At 36.2% G+C, this 19,228-nt stretch overlaps 1 protein-coding gene across 1 annotated transcript in view; it reads left to right on the top strand.

Moving 5' to 3' along the window:
• The window catches only part of LOC142336142 (uncharacterized), a 28,027-nt gene extending 16,467 nt beyond the window's left edge, over positions 1-11,560 (top strand). Inside the window, exons 3-5 of the mRNA XM_075384725.1 lie at positions 8,535-8,829; positions 10,350-10,765; positions 11,010-11,560. Of these exons, the coding sequence (XP_075240840.1) occupies positions 8,535-8,829; positions 10,350-10,765; positions 11,010-11,448 (1,150 nt within the window). The 3' untranslated portion in view covers positions 11,449-11,560. The remainder of the gene's footprint in view (positions 1-8,534; positions 8,830-10,349; positions 10,766-11,009) is intronic.
• Positions 11,561-19,228: the final 7,668 nt, after the last annotated feature.

Consider the following 19,228-nt stretch of genomic DNA (forward strand, 5'->3'; position numbering starts at 1 on the left):
GCGTCTTGGTTGACTAATGACGGTCTGTGCTGTGGAAAACGCCAATGACTCATATTTGGCACACAACTTTGGCCGAGAGGGATGTTGGGCATATTTGAGAGAGGACGTACAACTTTGTGTACTCGGTTATTACTATTCTGAAAATTGTTGTTGACGAGAGGCTGGTTGATCAAAGGGGCGTGTGGGATGGGAGCAGTGAGGTTAGGTGCGAAGACTGGGTTCGGAATGGGAAGGTAATTAGGATGAGCGGTTCGGTGTTGTGCTGTTGAGTATTTGGACTTGGTGGGGCGCTTGGGTGCAAGGGAACGTTTATTACGGGAGCTGGATGATTTGTTGTCGGGAAAGGAGGAAGAGTGGCGTTTGGTGCTCGGGGGACACAATTAACTTGTTGTCGGGAGCATATTTGCTGGGCTAAATTATTCTTCGGCAGACTTGATGTTTCAGGTCCCCTGGATTGTGCGTGTGGAAAAAACTCGGATGCATTATTTTGATTGTATTGTGGTGCGAACGTCTGTGGTGGGATGGGCTGTTGAATGGGTGGTGAAGAAGCCCCTGGGGCGTGTACAGAAGGCGGCTGACTATCCGCGGTTCCTTGGTTGGTTATGCTTGGGAGCGCCGTGCCTTGCTGGCCTGTTTGATTCATTTGCGCTCTTAGGCGCGCCTGGTACAACGCCTGTGTGTTAGCAGCAGCCAAGAAATTTTCAGGTGGAGTATAATAGGGGTCGAGTTGCTGCAAGGTCTCATTGCTTAAAATGTAATTGCCTCGACAATTTTTTGGAATAGAATGCCTTGAAATTTCAGTGTTCTGATCTTCCACTGTTTTGCCGTTGTTGTGGCTAGGACATTCTGGAGGGTCAATCATAACCTGTGGTTCGCTAGTTTTCTCCTCATTGTGAAAGCTTAAAGCAAGTGAGGTGTTGATCCAGTCTTGAACAGCCTTTTCACTTCCCATTGAGCTCCTAGCACTTGCAGTTGTTTCAGATTGGCTACCTTTAGAAACGGCGTCCAGCAATTCAAATTCTTGCAGAGTTTCCTCTGCCAACCGTTTCCTGTTGTTTTCCTCCAGTTCATCTAATTCCAATTGCTTTTTCTGTTTAGCAAGGCGAATGGCTGCCTCATTCTGTTTTTCAATTTCTTCACGCTTCATCTTAGCAATTACATAATCATGTTTACGCTGACTGGATGTTTTTGACGATGTCATAATTGAGGGAAGTCTAGAACGAATGGAAGCCCTTGGTTCCTGGAACTCACTCACTTTATCATCAGCAGAGTTGATGTAGTTTTGTGCTGAAGCGAGGATCTTGTCGTTCTTAGTTGTCATTGCCTCCAAGTAAGACTCTAATGAAGGAACAAGTGCACTCGGATCCTCCGTTTTTCCAGCAAATGCAATCAGGTCCTCATTTTTGTCTACAACAGTCATAAATGCTTCGTTGCACTTTGTTACTAGGCGTTCAACTTTCACTCGCCTTCTCTGAATATTTATACAATGAAGGATATCTTCATGTATAGCATGCAAGTCAGCTTCACGCTTTGACCTGGCAGCGTACAACTTTTTTAACTTTTTGATCAAGACTATTAGACATCACGATGTTATTATTTCCAATGACCAGCAAAACTACCACAGCACACGGTTATCTATTATGTGCACACTCCAAACAAATCAAATCCACGCAAATCAAACCCAACGCAAAAAGGCCCCAAACACAGCACACTGTAGACAGTCTGTAAAACAGTAAAACAAACCGCCCAAAGAGCAAAAGGGTCGTCGAGCACACAGTGCCCGACAAAAACAGAAGTGGGGCGCTGAACGCTATGCGCTCAACGCGGAGGGAGACAAAGGACACACAGGAAGTCAAGCGAGCAACGCGCTACGAAACGGAGACGTTACGGACGGGAAGTCGAGCGAGCAACGCGCGACGCAATGGACATGGGACAGACGAGAAGTCAAGCGAGCAATGCGCGACGGAGCGGAAACGGGACGTGCGGGAAAGCGAGCGAAAAACGCGCAACAACGAAACGGGACGGTGCGAAAGAACGGGCAGGAAATGAGGTCGGGAAGACCTATGTTAGCAGACCACAGCAAAAACTCAACCAAACAACCTAGCCGTAACTCCAGAACAAACTTAAGTCACACCCTAGGAAGAAGGAGAAAAGCTACAGCAAGACAATCTAATATAGTTCATAATGGTTCTATAACGATAAAGTTAACGACAAACTAATTTACGGCAATGCAGTAGTACACTAAAAGGATGCAAAGGTCAAGAAATTTACTAGCCGTAACTCCAGAACAAACTTAAGTCACATCCCAGCAATACCCAAACCAAAACAACGGATCAACATACTAACGGTATTGAACAAACTACAGCAAAATTGAATAAACTACAATAGTGTGTTTGTAGACTAAGATAGTTGGAAAAGTCAAGAAACACTCCAGCCGTAACTCGAGAATAAACTTAAGTCACACCCTAGAAGGCAACAAGACCAAACCAACTAGCAATCATACAGTTACACACAAACATACAGCAGCAAAATCAATATACTACAACAGGAAGGCTAGTAAATTAGTAAAGTTGAAAAGTCAAAGGACAATCTAGCCGTAACTCGAGAATAAACTTAAGTCACACCCTAGAAAGCTATAAGACCTAAACAACAAAGCAGCATACTAGCATACTCAACATACTACAGCAAAAATAACAACATACTTCATCACATATGATATACTACATCGAAATCCGGAAAAAAAGCGGAAGAAAACGAAAAGCGGAGTGTTGGGAGAGCGACGTTATTGAAAAAACGGAACACGGAGAATTGAAATGTTAAGGGACGAAAAGGACGCGGACGAAACGTTACATAAACGAGCGAAGAGGCAAAATTATAGTGATTTGATCATTTTTTGTAGAACGGAGGTTGTGAAAATTTTTAAAACTTTTTGTGTTTATTGAGTGTTACTCAATTTACGAACCTTCTTGTTGAGAAAATTGATTTTTTTGACAAATTTGTCAAAATTTTATGCTTTTGTCCAATTTTTCTCTATATTTGGTCAACTTTTTTGCAATTTCTTGAATACGGAACGGTAATTCACTAAACTCGACGACTTTATGCTCGGAAATACGGTTTATCAATATTCGGTATTGATTTTCTAAAGTTTTCAGAATTTCATCAAAATTGACCAAAAAATTTCAAAATTGAACAATTTAGCATTATTTTCTATCAATTTCCTCTATATCAGCGGTTATTTTCGGATATACTAATCGACTATACCAATTTTCTCGAATTTTTGGTAAATCGGCAAAAATTTTCAAAATTGGTGTTCTTCGTCCCAAAAATATGTTCGCGGGGGCCCCTTTCTATTTTTTTTCTACAAAGAATAGTTTGTTTTTACTAACCCATGTAATATCAAAAAACTCTTCACGGGTTGGTTTTCTTGCCGTCTAACTAGAAAATTTAAATTTACTGCAAAAAAAATGTGTAAAAGTTCTGTTCTGTCTTACAGTTTTGCTGCTTTTGTTTTGGGTTTTTTTTGGATATCTCAAACCATAAAGCAAGCATCCGAGGTGGTCCAGGAAGTTCCAGATCCAGTTACACCTTTGCCAAGACACCCAGTGGAAGAATTGTACCTGTATCCATTAAGACAAATGCTCTCAAAAGATCCGAACGAGTTAGAACACTGTGCGACGTCGCCAAAGCACACTTCATCAGAAACACACACGTTGATGCCTTCACATCCCCAGCGCTGATGATAATTAAAACGATGTTCACAGAAGCAGTCAAACGAGCCGATAGAGTTGTTGCAAGTTGAATTTCCAATACACGAATCATCTTCCAGACATTCGTTCACATCTTCACATTTGTGTCCGTATCCAGTGTCATTGTCGCTGTATCCTTCATCGCAAATGTAATCATACGCTTATGGTTTGGTCACACACGATTTCCATGCTTCTCCACAAACATAGCTCAGACATTCATCAGTGTCTAATTAAAAAGTGTTTAGCAATACTACAAATTGGCTAAATATTGTTCGTAGATTGAGAACGGCACCATGTAAAGGGTGAAAAACACTCCTTCGTAGTTCAATTCATTTCAAACGCTATAAGCAACGTGTAACAGTAAGTCATATCAAGTAACGTATAAGCATTGTGATGTACAAAACAACAAGAGAAAGCTTAGACGGCAAGGCTTTTTCGATGCTCTTTTACTGGTTTTTTGTCTGATGTTATTGATGTCAAATCAGTTCGTATTGAATCGGCAATTGTCTAGAAAACCTAAAATTATTAAGCCGAAAACCAGCTTAATCGATACATATCATGGTTATATTTACTTAAAATTAGGTTAAATGAACTTTTTCGGAACTTTCTACGTATATTAGAACGTTTTATACGCATTTAAATTCGAATCTAAATACTCAATTCTGATTGGCTAATAATCCGTTCATTTACTACGTAACACTTATAGAGCCTAGAACCTATCCTATTCAAAAACGAAAAGTTCTTAAATTTTGAATATACAAAAAAAATAAAAGAGCACCACAAGAAGAGCAACAAAAAGCATCAGTGTTATCCATATAGGGCATCAAGAAAGCTGTTCTTCTTCCTCTTTTTCGTTTTTTTTTCATTTTTCAAAAAATTTTTTTTTCATTTTTTTCTTTTGACTGATTATGCTTCCAGATCGTTCCCAGGTGTCCTCTCCTTGTTCCCTTTTTATAAATTTTGCATTATTTTCTAGATGTTTATAAATATTTATAAATATATCATTATTTTCAAAAAATATTGTAAAATTTTACAAATTTTCCATTAATTTTCGACTAGGGTATTTAGTCTCTTGCCCTTATCGACTAACAGAATCCTGTTTTGAGTTTTTGTAAGCTATAGACATTTTGAAATTTTTTCTACCCAGACCTGGATGCAAGTGCCCTCATGTCAGATCACAAACTCCATTGGGCTATTTAGATTTCTATGCTAAGTATGTTAGAAACTAAAGCGTTGTCGCTTGAGGTAATTAGTGCCCTTAAACGAGGATACTTGTCCTGAGCATTGGCTACAAGGCTCAAGAGGGCTATAATTCTTGTTCTTAAAAAGTTGAATATTTAAAGGGTAGAAAAATTGGCGTTTTTAAAACTTAACCAAGTCTGTTGTGAGAGTGGGGCATGATAATTAGACCATGCAAAGCGAGATGGGATCATATTTTCATAGATTGTTTTCTACTGTCCATTTTTGACTTAATTAAAAAAATGAAAAAAAATGAGCTTGCATAAGGTTTTAGTGCAAGACCCCTGGTTCTCTCACTCATTCAAAACGTTGCGACACTCTACTAAATTTAGCCTCTTTAACGAGGAAACTAATTGCTATTTTTTTATTTTAATATATAGCCACCAGTTCATTTTGCGAATTTCTGAGCGACTCAAAAAACACTTAATAAAATCAATATTGACTAAATATACACGTTCAATCATTTTTAAGTATTCAAAAGTTCAGCTGAAGTGTATTCAAATCAGCACAGAAATGTTATTCGGCATTTCGAATATGCAATCGCAACACAACAGCGAGAGTTGAGAGTTTAACAAAGGCTTCAAATGATGTATAGTTGACGGGACTAAGATCAGTGATGAGTTCCCCTAAATAGTTGTCCTCGACCCTCCTATCTCAACGCTTGGTCTTCTTGGAAACAAGAATTTTGGAAAATTTTCTACCGTCTCTTTTGCAGACGAAGCAAAAGATGCTAAGAAGAAACCAACTTTATCATTATTCCCTGAGCATTGAAAAGTGAAAAAAGATTTCCAGCACTGTGCGCCTTTTATAGCCAAGCAAGAAAAAAGACTTAAAAATTATACGAAATTATACAGAAATATAGGAGTCTTGTTTGACTAGAGTGAAAGTAACTGCACAGGTTTGGGGGGGGGGGGGTGGGTAGTGTTTGGTATTTCCATGCCATCTCTTGTCGAATATGGTCGTTTTTAAACCACGGTCTGTTAGGAACAGTGATGGGTACAATTTTCAAAATGTATTTTTCTGCGTGAACAAAATGAGCGTGGTGCAAAACGCGTGAACAAATACTCAAATACTCGTGATTACTCTGTCCAACTTGAAATTTCTAATCGCTTTATTTTGAATTGATCAGGTGGCATCATTAATACCAGTTTTAGTGCATATAATTGATATAATCAACAATAGCTGATTGTTTTTTGAGTAATTTTATACGAGTGTTTTGAGATTTGTATAAACAATATTTTTCTGAAGTAACTTTTTTGACAGATAAATCATTCTAATTGCGCCTAACCATCAAAAATGCTTATAGAAAACCAACAATAAAAAACCTTGAGAAAACAATTGAGGACTGAACAAAATCAAAACAGTGCTTTGATCACATGGTTCGCCATCAATTTAGACTTTATTAACTTTTGACCCATTTGAGTGAAATCATTTTGATCAAAAATCCTGTACCAAAAATCCTCCAAAATGAAACTTGATAAGCCGAGTGCTTTCCCCGAGTTGCGGTCGCAAAGCTTCCTATCGGGATGGATCCTTGTAAGGTTATAAAATCTCACCCATGCTTCATTGTAATTCCTCAAAAGCCAATAGGTGGCCATAGTAAAATTATAAAACCTGAACTCCCATCGCAGAAAATTGAATGGGTTACGTTGACATTTCTTATTCAAAACTATCTCTTTCAAGTTAAATTAGCTGCAAGCAAGTAGTTTTAGGCGCTCATACCTCATGTACTTTGCTCACCTCTTTACCTGAAAACATACCTGTGACAAGGAAAGGTTCCTTGTTAATGTAGTTTTAGAAGGGGGGCTGCAATAATAAAGACTCTTAACATCCTCAGGTTTGCTCATTCGGCCTTTTTTTCCAGCCATGTTTGCGCTAGCCAACAACCATGTTCAATTTGCAGTATAACAAACAACAGCTTCTGTTCATAGTCTACATTGAGTAAACGTTATTTTTGGTTCTAATGTCCGCACTTTCTTACAAATATCGTAATTGAAAGTGTGCAAATGTCAAGACATTTTTATTGCCATTAGAGGAAGTGCTATGAGACTTCTGGCAAGAGCACCGTGAATTTGTACTTGTTATCTGATATTCTCCCAGTTCAAGCAAAAAATATATTTCTTGTCACTCAACTTAAAATTTCAACCCAAGAACTGATCTCACTCAAGGAGCTGAGAGATTAAAACTGATGCGATACGATATTTCAATTGCAGAATTGCACAAAACACTAAAATAATCAGTTTTTAAATGCGTCTTATAACGTGTCGTTTCACAAAAGTATACGAGGTAGTTTTATGACTCAAGATTGCGAGAAAAAGTAAAAAAACAACTGATAATTGCTTTTTGAAGACTTAGGGAAGTTAGTTTAAAAAAGCAAATACATCTCATCATGAAAGCAAAATGTTTCATTTCAAAGTGTTTAAACCGGTTATTAAAATTTGAACTTATCATGGAAAAGCTGGTGGCAAGTTTCAATAACGGTTAATCTGTTGTTCTATTTATTGATCAAGAAAAAACCAAAAAAATTAGAGAAAATTTGATTCAAAGAAAGTTTTTTTGTGAATAAAAACGGCGTCTGTACAGTTCTTCATAATTTTGAGTGTTTCGTCTATCGTTTGCTCAAAAGTTTAATATTAGGCTTTTGTATCCAGTTGGCCAAAAATTCAATCTGCTGACCTGGTATACCTGTAAACTAACAATGATATCAATTAGAGGCTCGCAAAAAATAATTTCTCAGCTGAATGTCATACAATTTAAAATTTGGGTGCTTATGCAAAATGAAATTTTAACTTAGGTGAGAAAATAAAGGAATTAACCCCGGAAATAAACCTCCAAGAAAAAAACCCATGTTATCATTGAAAGAAAGACAATGAGATTGAAATTAAAACAAAAACTTATTAAAACAAAAACTTGAACACGCACGCCAAAAAAGTTCACATGATTTTTACGTTCTGCATTACGTATTCACGCTTCAATTTTATAATTTGCATTTCAGTGTCACCAATGGGATATGAGTCAGTCAGTTTTTTCCAAAGATTTCTTTTTAAGGCCTCTATAAAAGATGAGGTTCATACTAAAAAAATGGGGGGGGGGGTAACAGAATTGTTCGTGCCGCACACGAATATCCACCATTAGAATATTTGCGAGCAATTGCTTCAAACATGTCATTTTGAGAAACTGTTTCAATCTTTTGCTTTTTATCCGTGTAACTGTGTTAGAATATAATTCACTTAATTTAATTTGATTGATTTTACATCTGTTTGACAGTCAAGTGGGGGTTTATTTCCGTGGAGTTTTTTCCTTGGGGGTCTCTTTCCGTGGGGGTTTTTCCTATCCAATTTTGGGTTGGTTTTTTCCCCGGGTTTTTTTTCCCAAAACCGTTAAGCTACAATATGTTTTTAGCGTTTAAGTTCAAGGATGATAGTGAAAGCACGGAAACCGCGGAATTCAACTTAACTTTCATTTCACATTCATTTATCACTAATTTACACGGATAGAGGGCATTCTGGCATTTATTGTAATTGTTCAATTTGTAACTTTTCATTTCAGAGCCAGCATCATACTTCGTGCCAAGAGAAGCTGCGCAAGAATTCCACAAACAACTACAACTTCAAATTACCTACAGCGGGTCTCAGATTCTCTCAGAACTGCAGCATCACCTAGTTCCATTTCCAGCAACTCTAGAAATACAGCTGACGTCATAAATGGAGGTGGAGCAGGGTACCAGAGACGACGAAGAGAGTCGTACTTCCTGTCTTTCCCTCCCAACTCTGTTCCTACAACTACATCACTAATGTATCTCGTGGTTCCAAATTGCATTATGTGCATATGCTACTTGCTCCAGGTAATAAAATTACAACAATTAGTGTTTTAAAACTCAATTTTTTCTCTAAGGTGCAAACAAAAAACTAGGGTTGTACGCTTGGGTTATGGCTTTTCTTTGGTTTGAAAACTTTCAAACTGTTTTGATGTTGTTGCTGGATTCCTACTTTACGCTTAGTAATCACAAGTTAATTTTAAATCTGTAATTCTACTATGTCCGATTTCTGTATATAGATAAACGTCTGAATGTTCCTTTGTCAGCTATGTGCAATTTTTGTTTCGAAAACATACCATTATAAAAAATTAGTAAAAATATACCAAGATAATAAAGCAACTGAGAAGGAACCGAAATTTAACACTTTTGCACTGGAAAAAATTAATGCAAATTGACCTTATCAAGTTTGGGGCAGTTAGCATCGCCGACGACAAGAAGTAATACTAGTTGCAGTGGCAGTGTGTTAAGCAGTCCCCTCTTAACACTCTGAACTGCCATTGGCAGTTAATATGTATAAAAAAGATATATTGTTTCTTCATGTCTTCGCAAAATAAATAGAGCACTTACACATTTGACCGAAACTTATAAAAAGCAGAGGATCAGAAAGATCGCCAGTGGACGATACGGTCCGTTTTCAGGCGTCTCATAATCGGAAGAGAAATTTTGATGATAATTAATACAAAATTGATCCGTAGAAATTACAATTAAAATTGACTGTTAAAAAGAAGGAGGGCCAAAATTGAAACCGATTTCAAATTTGCAAAATTTATGATAGAAAAGCTCCTTAGTTTAAATCTCAAATAAAATAATCTAGGGAGTTGGTCATTCAGTAAAAATTACTTTTATATCTTCTTAACTTTTCGTGAGCACACTTTTTCAACTGTGGTTCACTCAAAATTCTAACTTTAATTACAATATCAGAATCCAGTTTAACAAAACAAGTTTTCGTTAAATGTTTTCGGAAAGGAATGAATTCAGGTGGCCGGTTTCTAATCATTTTTTGATTTAACATAGTTTTGACCGTTCATTTTGTGTAATGAAGTAATTTGTTTCCATGATACAATTTTCACGTCCTTTGCATATAGTCATCAATTTAAAAACTTCGTGAAGGTGAAGTTTCTGAGCGGAAAAAATGTTTAATTTTTCTCAGAGGAGAATACTGGCAGTCCCATTTTTTAGAATCCTGTATTGTATTACTAGCTTCACAAAAATGTTGAATATTTTGATCAACTGTTTGTGAGTCAAGTTTTTCTCAATTTTTAAAAAAAGTTCACAAAATGTACAAAATTTTCTACGCGTTCCGAGTGCTCTCTAAAACCTAAATTGGGTTCAGTCGTTATGCCCAACAAATCTAGATAAATTAGATTTTTGACCTACTTTGCGTTCATCGTAACCAAACTCTTTCTGTTGATGTTCATGACGAGCATTTGCTTTATTTGATTTAGTGCTAAATGCATTATCATGGACATTAAAAAATGAAAATGAAGTTCGATGGTGGACTGTTCGTTTTCAGATCATTCATGAGGTAATTTTAATTTAATTTTTAGGCTTTTATTGCTCACAAACACCAACAGGAGATAAGACTAAACACTATTCTGCCTCAACATCATCACCACCACCACGATCATCACCACCGCAACAGCACAGTTGAAGGTCTCAATTTAGACAGCACAACCTGTTCCAACTCTCACGCAGACAGAAATCACCATCTTCTTCCTCATCATCAGCATAGTCACGTGACCATGACAGCCACAGCAGCCAGAGCTCAGAGAGGGGCGAATAGAAATAGCTGGCAGAAGTTGAAGTACAACGGGGGAGCTATGGGAATAGGAGGGGATGCGGGGTTGATAGTAGGAGGTACTAGAAAGATCCGACCTAAGCGGTCATCGAGTGAGACCATAACGTGTCGTGTGCACCACCCACAGCAAATCAAAAAGCAGAACACGAGGGACAAATTAAAAAAGTCAGTAAAAGTTATTGTTTGGGTAAATAATTTTGTGGGTTAAGTGAAGAATTTTTGGAATTGGAAAGAAAATTGTATATTAAATTCTTTTGATCGAGAAATCAGATGATTTATTCTAGCCATATTTTTTGCCTTTAAAACATGATGATGGAATGTTTATGGAATCAGTGTTTAGCGCTGGCCTTTGATTGGTATCTATTGACTTAACCTTTTTTTTTCTAAGGTATGAATTATCCTGTTTCAGTATGTGGAACAGGGGCAAGAAATATTGGGGCATAACATTCGGAATAGTTCTATCACTATTTCACACAGCTACACAACTCTACTTCATCATATTGTCTGCCTACTGGGATATCTACGACACAAGACAAGACTCTCCAATGCATGACGTCATTCTAACGTGGTTCGAAGGCTACTGTCTCTTCTTATATCCCTGCCTGAACACAGTGCTGTTTATTCTGAATAACAAAGAAGTGAAACAACACATGTCAAGTCTTGTCAAAGGTGGGAGGAGTCGCAAGCAGAGCTTACCCGACTATGTTGCCAATGGCACAACTGTTCAAGTTCGCTCACCAAGTATGGCGAAACTTAGAAAAGAGAGTAAAACGCAAACATTTTCAAAAGTCTGGAGAATTTATAGAGGGTCCAATAGTAGTACAGAAAGCGCTGTTTCTTACACTTAAGATTTTGCTCTATTAGTTTGCATTTTAAACAATTTGTGTAATTTGAATTAGCCAATTGCTTCTGTAAATTTAACTAATTATTTTAGAGTAGAAATTTACGAATTTGCATCCATTATTTTATCTCGCGCCGCATTGATCAAACCGAAGAACTTTCTATTTATAATTAAAAGCAAATATTATTTAAACAAACGTCCTTCAATTTTGAATTACTTATGTAAAACAAATTTCTGATTAAATCTTCATTGGTTTATGGCTCAAGTTTAATTAATATAAGAATACATAAATATACTAATGCATTTTTCATCATAACCTCTGAGACGACGTACACTCAGGAAACTCTTAATACAACTGGAATTGTCATGCAAGATCTTGAGAACTCATACAAACTTCGAAACACCTTGCCATTATCTTGATAGCCAAAATTCCTGGAACATCATTGTAAAATCTTGGTGAGATCTAATCAAAACAGGGCACGAAAAACTCTTGACTCAATTTTTTTATACGTTCTGTTTTGTGTTTTTTACTAATTGGATCTGACAGCTCAGAAGTCAAGTTTATTATAAGTTCATTAGTCTCCCTCGTTTTGAAGTGGTAGTCAAAGATTAATAGGTTAATGTTATGTTAAATGCTGCCATTTTGGTAACTGTTTATTAAATTTTTGTCCGGTTACAGAATTTTGGTTTGTTTCCTTGTCGTTAATTGAAGGTGATAACTTGTTTACTGGGCTGGCTGGTTTACCTAACCCAATTCTGACTTCATATGATCTGAATGGCCTGTCTGTCTTCTAATGTGCATAGAAGGTCACCAACTTCGAGAGGCATCTGATCTTTTGTTCATTTGGGTCTCGTAACCATTACAGTATGAACTCTCGCAGCTGTCGTGTCCAGAACTGCTGTTACCAGATAACACTCATATTTGAGTCGTCGTTGTAACCAATATTGGTTGAACACATTGACGGTGAACTTTTGTGCTGTCGACTGAAAAGGTAATTGTTTGGCGTGATTGGTTGATAAGACAAATCTTTGTTGGCAACGTATGTCGAAAGCTGCCTGTTCAGGATTTTTTCCAATTTAATTAAAGAATGAGTGAAAATTACTTTTGTTCAACATTTGAGAGCCAATCACTGTGTAGATAATTTGATTTGAGGACTGCACAAGTCTTTCCCCTGATCACGCGAAATGGGAAGTGCGTATGGTTGAATAAACGTTCATTCGATGGTATCTTTCGGTAATTGGGCATTAATTTTCTGGCTGTCCATTTGTTTTTTTTTTGTTTTTTTTTGTAATGAGTTCAAGATAAGCGTCACTAAATTTTTTACCATTATCAGAGACAACGAGAAAAGGGTTTTCTCGTGGGACAGTAAACTCCAGGATTGATTGAAAACAATTGGTGCTTAATTGAAATGCTGCTTCTAGACGAACAGCTCTTGTGGTAGGACATGTGAAGATGAAGGTGAATCATATTGGATACAGGTGGTGGCTGCTCTTTTTTCGAATGGACCAAAAAATCTTTTCCTGTAATTTGAACAAAGTATCACGGTTTGGAAATCTAAAGGCTAGCAGAAATGCGATTTGTGTTTGCACAACAATGCTTTTTGTCAACGGCAGTCAACACATCGGTGAATTATTGGTCGTAAAGTAGAGTGGTGGGTCATCACAATAATGGACTGATGAACAGCGAAACGAAAGTGGTCAAGTCCTGTATGCCAATTGTGATTGTGAACATCAATGAAAGTGAAAGGAATCAATATATGTTTTTTGCCGCTCCAAATTACTTGCGTTCGTTCAGTTGGCTTGCATTGGCAAGGCATCCATAAGCTTTTATGGCTCAGTCGCGAGAAATTATTGGTAAGAAATATTTAATATTGAAGTGCGCCGGAGCGCTTTTGTAATTGCGAAGGCTTACCAGTTATTCATCAACTGCGAGTTCTCTAGACTGCTCAAGTAGATAAATTTTACTCACCTTCACTCTCGTTATGGTCAGCTCTATTTTTCTCGCTGTAGTTTTGAGATTATCGATGAACAAAATTACAAAAGCAAAAGCTTTTTCAAATTTTTCAAAGCTGGTCTATGAGTGGATAGTTCGCCTTTGAAAAAATCATCGACGCTGTCAAAGCGTCTTTTGGAATTTTGGTGATTTCGTGAGTTTTTGGATTTTTTCTCTGCGTCATGTTACAAAACAAAGAGCCCGTTAGTCTATTGGCATTTGGGTTGGAATCCTCTTGGTCTCAACCACCTTGATCTGTCGTCAGCTGGATATAAGACTCCTGGGATTTAACGCTACTTTGATTGAGAAGTTGTTTCAAGGATTTCTACAAATTTTTGCTAATTGTATTTTGTATCAATCTCTAGAGTTCTGAATCCATTGTAGGGTTGTTGCGCTATTTGACCATCTAATAAATTTACTTCTTGTTACATCGAGTCGTTGATTTAGGGAAAAAGCTACCCCTACTTCAATGACAGCTGCTGCTAGTTCAAGTTTAAGTATGATTTGCTGACATATTGGGGCAAATTTTTTTCCCAGAATAAAAGTGCCGGAACAAGAAAAATTGTAGTGCCCTGTTCTAATGTTTCTGCTGCGGCTCACATTGCTGTTTGAGAAGCATCGCAAAAGATATGCAAGCTGGGTTCTTCGGTAGGTGTTGCTTCATTGGAAGGTAAGTGCAGTACTTCTATGTTGGAAAGGTTATTGATTTCTGCCATAAGAAGAGATTTTAAGGTTACATCAGAACGGTTAAGTGAAGGGTTGTCCAATTGTTTTCCTAAACGCCAAACGTTCTGCATGGTTTTTCTTAGCCGCACTGTGAAAAGTAAAAAAAACCAATTGGGTCATGTCATGGTTGAATGAAACACATTTCAGAGTCTTTGTCTGAGCGGGGTTCTCTAGAACAACTTTATATATGTTTTGTTGTTAATAGGGAAGGAGAGTCTAGCCACAGACAACTGTATTCCTAGTACTCCCATGGTAGGTTTTGTTGATAGCTGCTTGTTCGCCTCTCCAAATTGTTGAATGGGCGGCAGCCTTGTGGAGTTAATTGTTTCGTTAGTACTCCTATTTTCTTTAGGTATTGACTTCGTTGTTTCAATCGAATCAATGGCTACGTGGTTAGATTGAAACCTCCTTGCAAAAATATTTTTTATCAGATCTTTTGAAATAATTATTGCTTCTCCAACTCTATCCATGTTAAAAGGATGTAAGACTGCCTCGGCTTTTTGAATTGGAGGAAAATCAGTTTCTTCTTTCTTTCACTGAAATGATTAAATTTTTTGGTCCTCTGCTCGAACAACTGCTTGCATAAAAATTTTCTCAATAGCTGCAAAATTGGAAAAATTTTTCTACCTGAATTTGCAGATAACTCCGGTACAGAAAGCTTTGCATCGAGTTAAGCCCTGGCTTGATTTGATCACTCAATGAAACTCAATGATAATTTAGAGCGGCAATCGAAATTTTCCTGTTTTTTTCTTATGGTTTTTTGACAGCGTTATGTGCAATGCGCCATATGTCTTGAGTAATTTGTTCAAGTGGTATCTGGTCGATATAGTTCTTTTTTAAACGTTCCTCGATTTTTTGTATTTCGCCGTCAGTTTTAGGCACATTCCAGTCTTTCAAATTGCTTGAAAGTTGCTTGAATTATTGAGAGAAGTTATTTGTTTACCGTCAATTGATCTTTTTAAGTCTTCGTTGGATGGTAGATTTTCCAATTTTTATCAGTTGAGTACATCGGTGTAAAAAATGTCAATGTTTTTGCAACACACTTTGATATCAATCTTGAGACTGGTTTGTTATTGCCGACAATAGATCAATTTTCCCTGACGCATTTCATCGAAGCTCTGCATGACTAGCTCTTGCTGCATATGAAGGATCAGTGTGAATCTCTTGGGGCAATGGAACAAAATTATCACATCCAATCAAAATGGGGATAGCTTTGATGTCAAAATATGGGCATTCAAGGTGTTTCAAGTGTTCAAATTCAAGACAGAATTTTCGAATCCACGCTAAATTATACTGGAGAAAATCCATGTTGGCCAAAACTTGAGCGCCTTTCGTATCGAAAGTCCAATTAGAATTCAGCCATGTCAACTACTATATCTGTACTATGCTGAAATGTGACCATTGCTGATCATGAATTTGGTTGACCATAGTAGCATTCTCTTAGTCTCCGAGTCTCCATTAATTTGCCTGTTCTCTTTTTCGTGCTTTCACAAATTTGGCTCTGACAGTTCAAAAGTCAAATTCCTTACAAGTTCAGTTCAAGCAAAGCTTTGTCGTGACTTTTATAGTTTTGCTTGTATTTGTGGTCTGTTTTGTAGCCGTGTTAGGTACTCTGAATGACTTCATTCAGTAGTCTCTAAGCTTTCAATCGATAGCTAAAAGTTTCACTGAATTTCAATTGATTTGTATATAATATTATTACATTTTATACCTTTTTTTTTTTAAATTTTTGATCTGCTCTCCGGATCGACAGGGCCTGTCAACGTGCGTGTGGGGATGAAGGAGGTCTCTTCAGTAGATTTTTATGAATTTGACAACATGTTTTTTCGCAAATCTTTCGGAAATTTTAATAATGTTTAATAATTTTGTTTCCCTTATATATATATATATATATATATATATATATATAAATAAACACATATATATATATATATATATATATATATATATATTTATATATATATATATATATATATATATATATATATATACATATATAGATATAGATATATACATAAATGCATTGCAAATATATGAATATATTATATTTTTATATATATATATATATATATATATATATAAATATATAAATACGTATAAATGTATATGTTTTTATATGTATATATATATATATATATATATATATATATATATATATATAAATGCATATTTATATTTATGTTTATATATATATATATATATTTGTATATATATATATATATATATATATATAAAATATATATATATATATATATATATATATATATTTGTTATTAATAAAAATCCTGTTATAAGGAGTTCAAATTGTTGTTCAAAAGAGGCCCAAACAAATTTTTTCTTCGCTAATGGATGAAAGTTTTTAGTTGCTTCGGCACTATGTTTCTTCTTGAATGCTTTGTGTTTTTTTAAGTTTTGTCTTTATGAGTTGTTTTTGTGTAACTAGATGACACAGTGTCAATAAAAACAGTTGTCCCCAGGTTTCTAAGGATATACGTTTGATTGTCTTTACTAAATCAAGTTCAAAGTTTATGATTTCAACATTTTCTGAAATAAGTTGATTTCGCTAAACTTTATAGCTTCTTGTGTTTTGTCATTTTTGTTTTTTTAAGTCGACTTGTTAAATAACTTGCTCAAAGATTTTGTGATTCTCCTCTCCATTGATGTGCAATGTTGTTTGTTTGATTTGTTTTTTATCTGATTATCAACCGAATTGATTGCTGAGTTTTTCAAAAAATGTCAAAAAATTTTGTTGTCAACAAAGCTTAAGATGTTCTTTTATTTTGTTGTTTGTCTCTTTTTTTGTTCTCTTATTATTGACATTTCTAAATGGCCCTCTAAGGGGGCGATATTTAGTTCATTTATTGTATTGAGTCTTGAGCATTTTTATATGCCAAAAATTTCTGACTAATATGGGAACTTTTGAAAATCTGTCTCTTCCTAATCTGGGGAAAAATAGGTAAAAAATGATTATGAGTGGTCTTGGGAACGTCGTGCAAATTTTTTTCATCGAGTCTGCCTGTTGGATTTTACTTCGCTCAATGTGTCAGAGATAAGCTTAGTTAATGTGTAAAAACTCTTCCCCCGTCTCCAACTAGATTAATTTTCCTGTATGATGGCTAAAAACAAATGAATGCAGTTCGAATTGTCATTGAAAAAAAAATGATATGAACAAAAGTTTGCAGAGTATGTTGCAGCATGGAAAAAAGGGATTGTAGAACGTATTTCAACGAGGAATCAGATGGAAGTTCGACCCACCCGCAACACTACGATTTGGAAGAGTATGGAGGGGGTTGTTCAGATGTTGCAGAAAGCAATGCATCCGGTGCTGGGGAACAGATCAGACACCGAGGTTTTTCGTTCATATAAATGTGTTTTGCTGAACAGACAATAAACGCAAGACCTCTAACTCCAGTCATTCAGAATTTAAAGGCTTGCAGACCTTGACTCCCAGTCACCTCTCTTGTTTGGTAACAAGATTGGATTGCTTGTGTACCCTGTCAAATAAGCGCGGAAGAGCTTGTTGACAATTGAAAGCTCTTTTGACAATTTCAAGTTTTTACAAATCTCATTCGGCATAAATTTCGTAAAAAGTAATTGTTATTTTTGGGTAGTCGGCAAAACGGTCAATCTACAGCAAACAAAAACCCCAAAGAAGACGAACTCGTTTGGTTGATCGAAGATAGTGACAAGCAAGAGTAATATAAACTGAGTCAATTTAAGGGGACCATGAAAAGCTTAGACGTAGCGGTTCAATTAGAGCTATTTCACACGAACTATTGAGTCTACAAAAGACCTATAAAGAAGCTCGCTCCTGTAGTACCAAAAGGGAAAGATGTTTTTGATTTGGAAAATTGGACTGGCGATGTGCAGGCCGCGTCGCTTAAAAAATTTCCAATAATTTTATGCAAGCAAGTCCAACTCTAAATTGGACATATACTGTCATGCTCTGACGTTGGTGTACGTTATTCTTAAAAACAAAAAATTAAATCAACTTGACACCGAAATCATGACTTTGATTTGGAAAATTGCGAGGATATTCGACATTGTTAACAGCATTTCATAACGTCATTTTTGCATGGAAGGAGTGCTCTTTTTTCATCTAAAGCAAAAAACGCGTGAGAATTGACATGTACAACGGAAAGCACAGTTTATACATGGAGCCTGAAAAACTTTCAAAAGATCAGTCGAAATTCATAAAGTTTGTCTTCAGTCAAAACCCATAAATGACATACAATGGAAATTGAGGCACAATTCTTGAGCAGGAAATTTTTGCAGTGTCTTATTTAGAACTTTATTGTGGAGCAAAAAATTATCTGTTATTGTGCCATATGCCTAAAACCTGTCTTATATGCAATTCAATGTTTGACACCCCCAGCTTCTGATGTGTAGATTTGTGAGTGCAGAGATCTAAACACAACTTGTGTTTTTACAACATAGGTCTTGGATATATCCTTGTCTTCGATTTGTGTTGATATTAGATTGAACTGTTATACATAACGAAGTCCGGTATTTTGTGATTTGTAGTGAACTCAGTACAGTCTGATGTTGCAAAAATTAAAAGCATAACCGAATAACGTCGGATGATATGCTCCCCAACGGATAGTGGCCGGTAGAATCTATTAGGGAGGGAGTAACTGAAGTCAATTAGGGGTTTCAAATGACGTCATCAAAAGTTATTTTTTACCACTAAAACCACTTATAAGTTCTAGAGTAAAACAACTGACATAAAATATGGCGCACTTTTTGTTTGATTTGCGGTAAAAGTTGGTTCAAATTTCATTCCAGAGCAATTAGTTAGCAAATAATCATGAATCAAGCCTCTAATGCAACGGTAATCTACAGTGCAGCTGATAATAGAGTTTTCAAAAGTTAACTGCAAAAACGTAATATCCGGACAGATTTAAGACATCTGAAAACAAACTGGTCAGTTTAAGAATTTTTCTTTCTTTGTCATGAGTTGGAGTTACATGCAGAAACTTTTGACAGCAGTCAGTTTCCATTAACTATTCTTTCAATGGAAAAACATGATGTCAGCTATAGTTAGTCTTCGTAAATGGAAAACGCTATG

The sequence above is a fragment of the Convolutriloba macropyga genome, chromosome 3 (genome assembly GCF_964194025.1).
Source record: "Convolutriloba macropyga chromosome 3, txConMacr16.3, whole genome shotgun sequence".
NCBI lineage: Eukaryota > Metazoa > Xenacoelomorpha > Acoela > Convolutidae > Convolutriloba > Convolutriloba macropyga.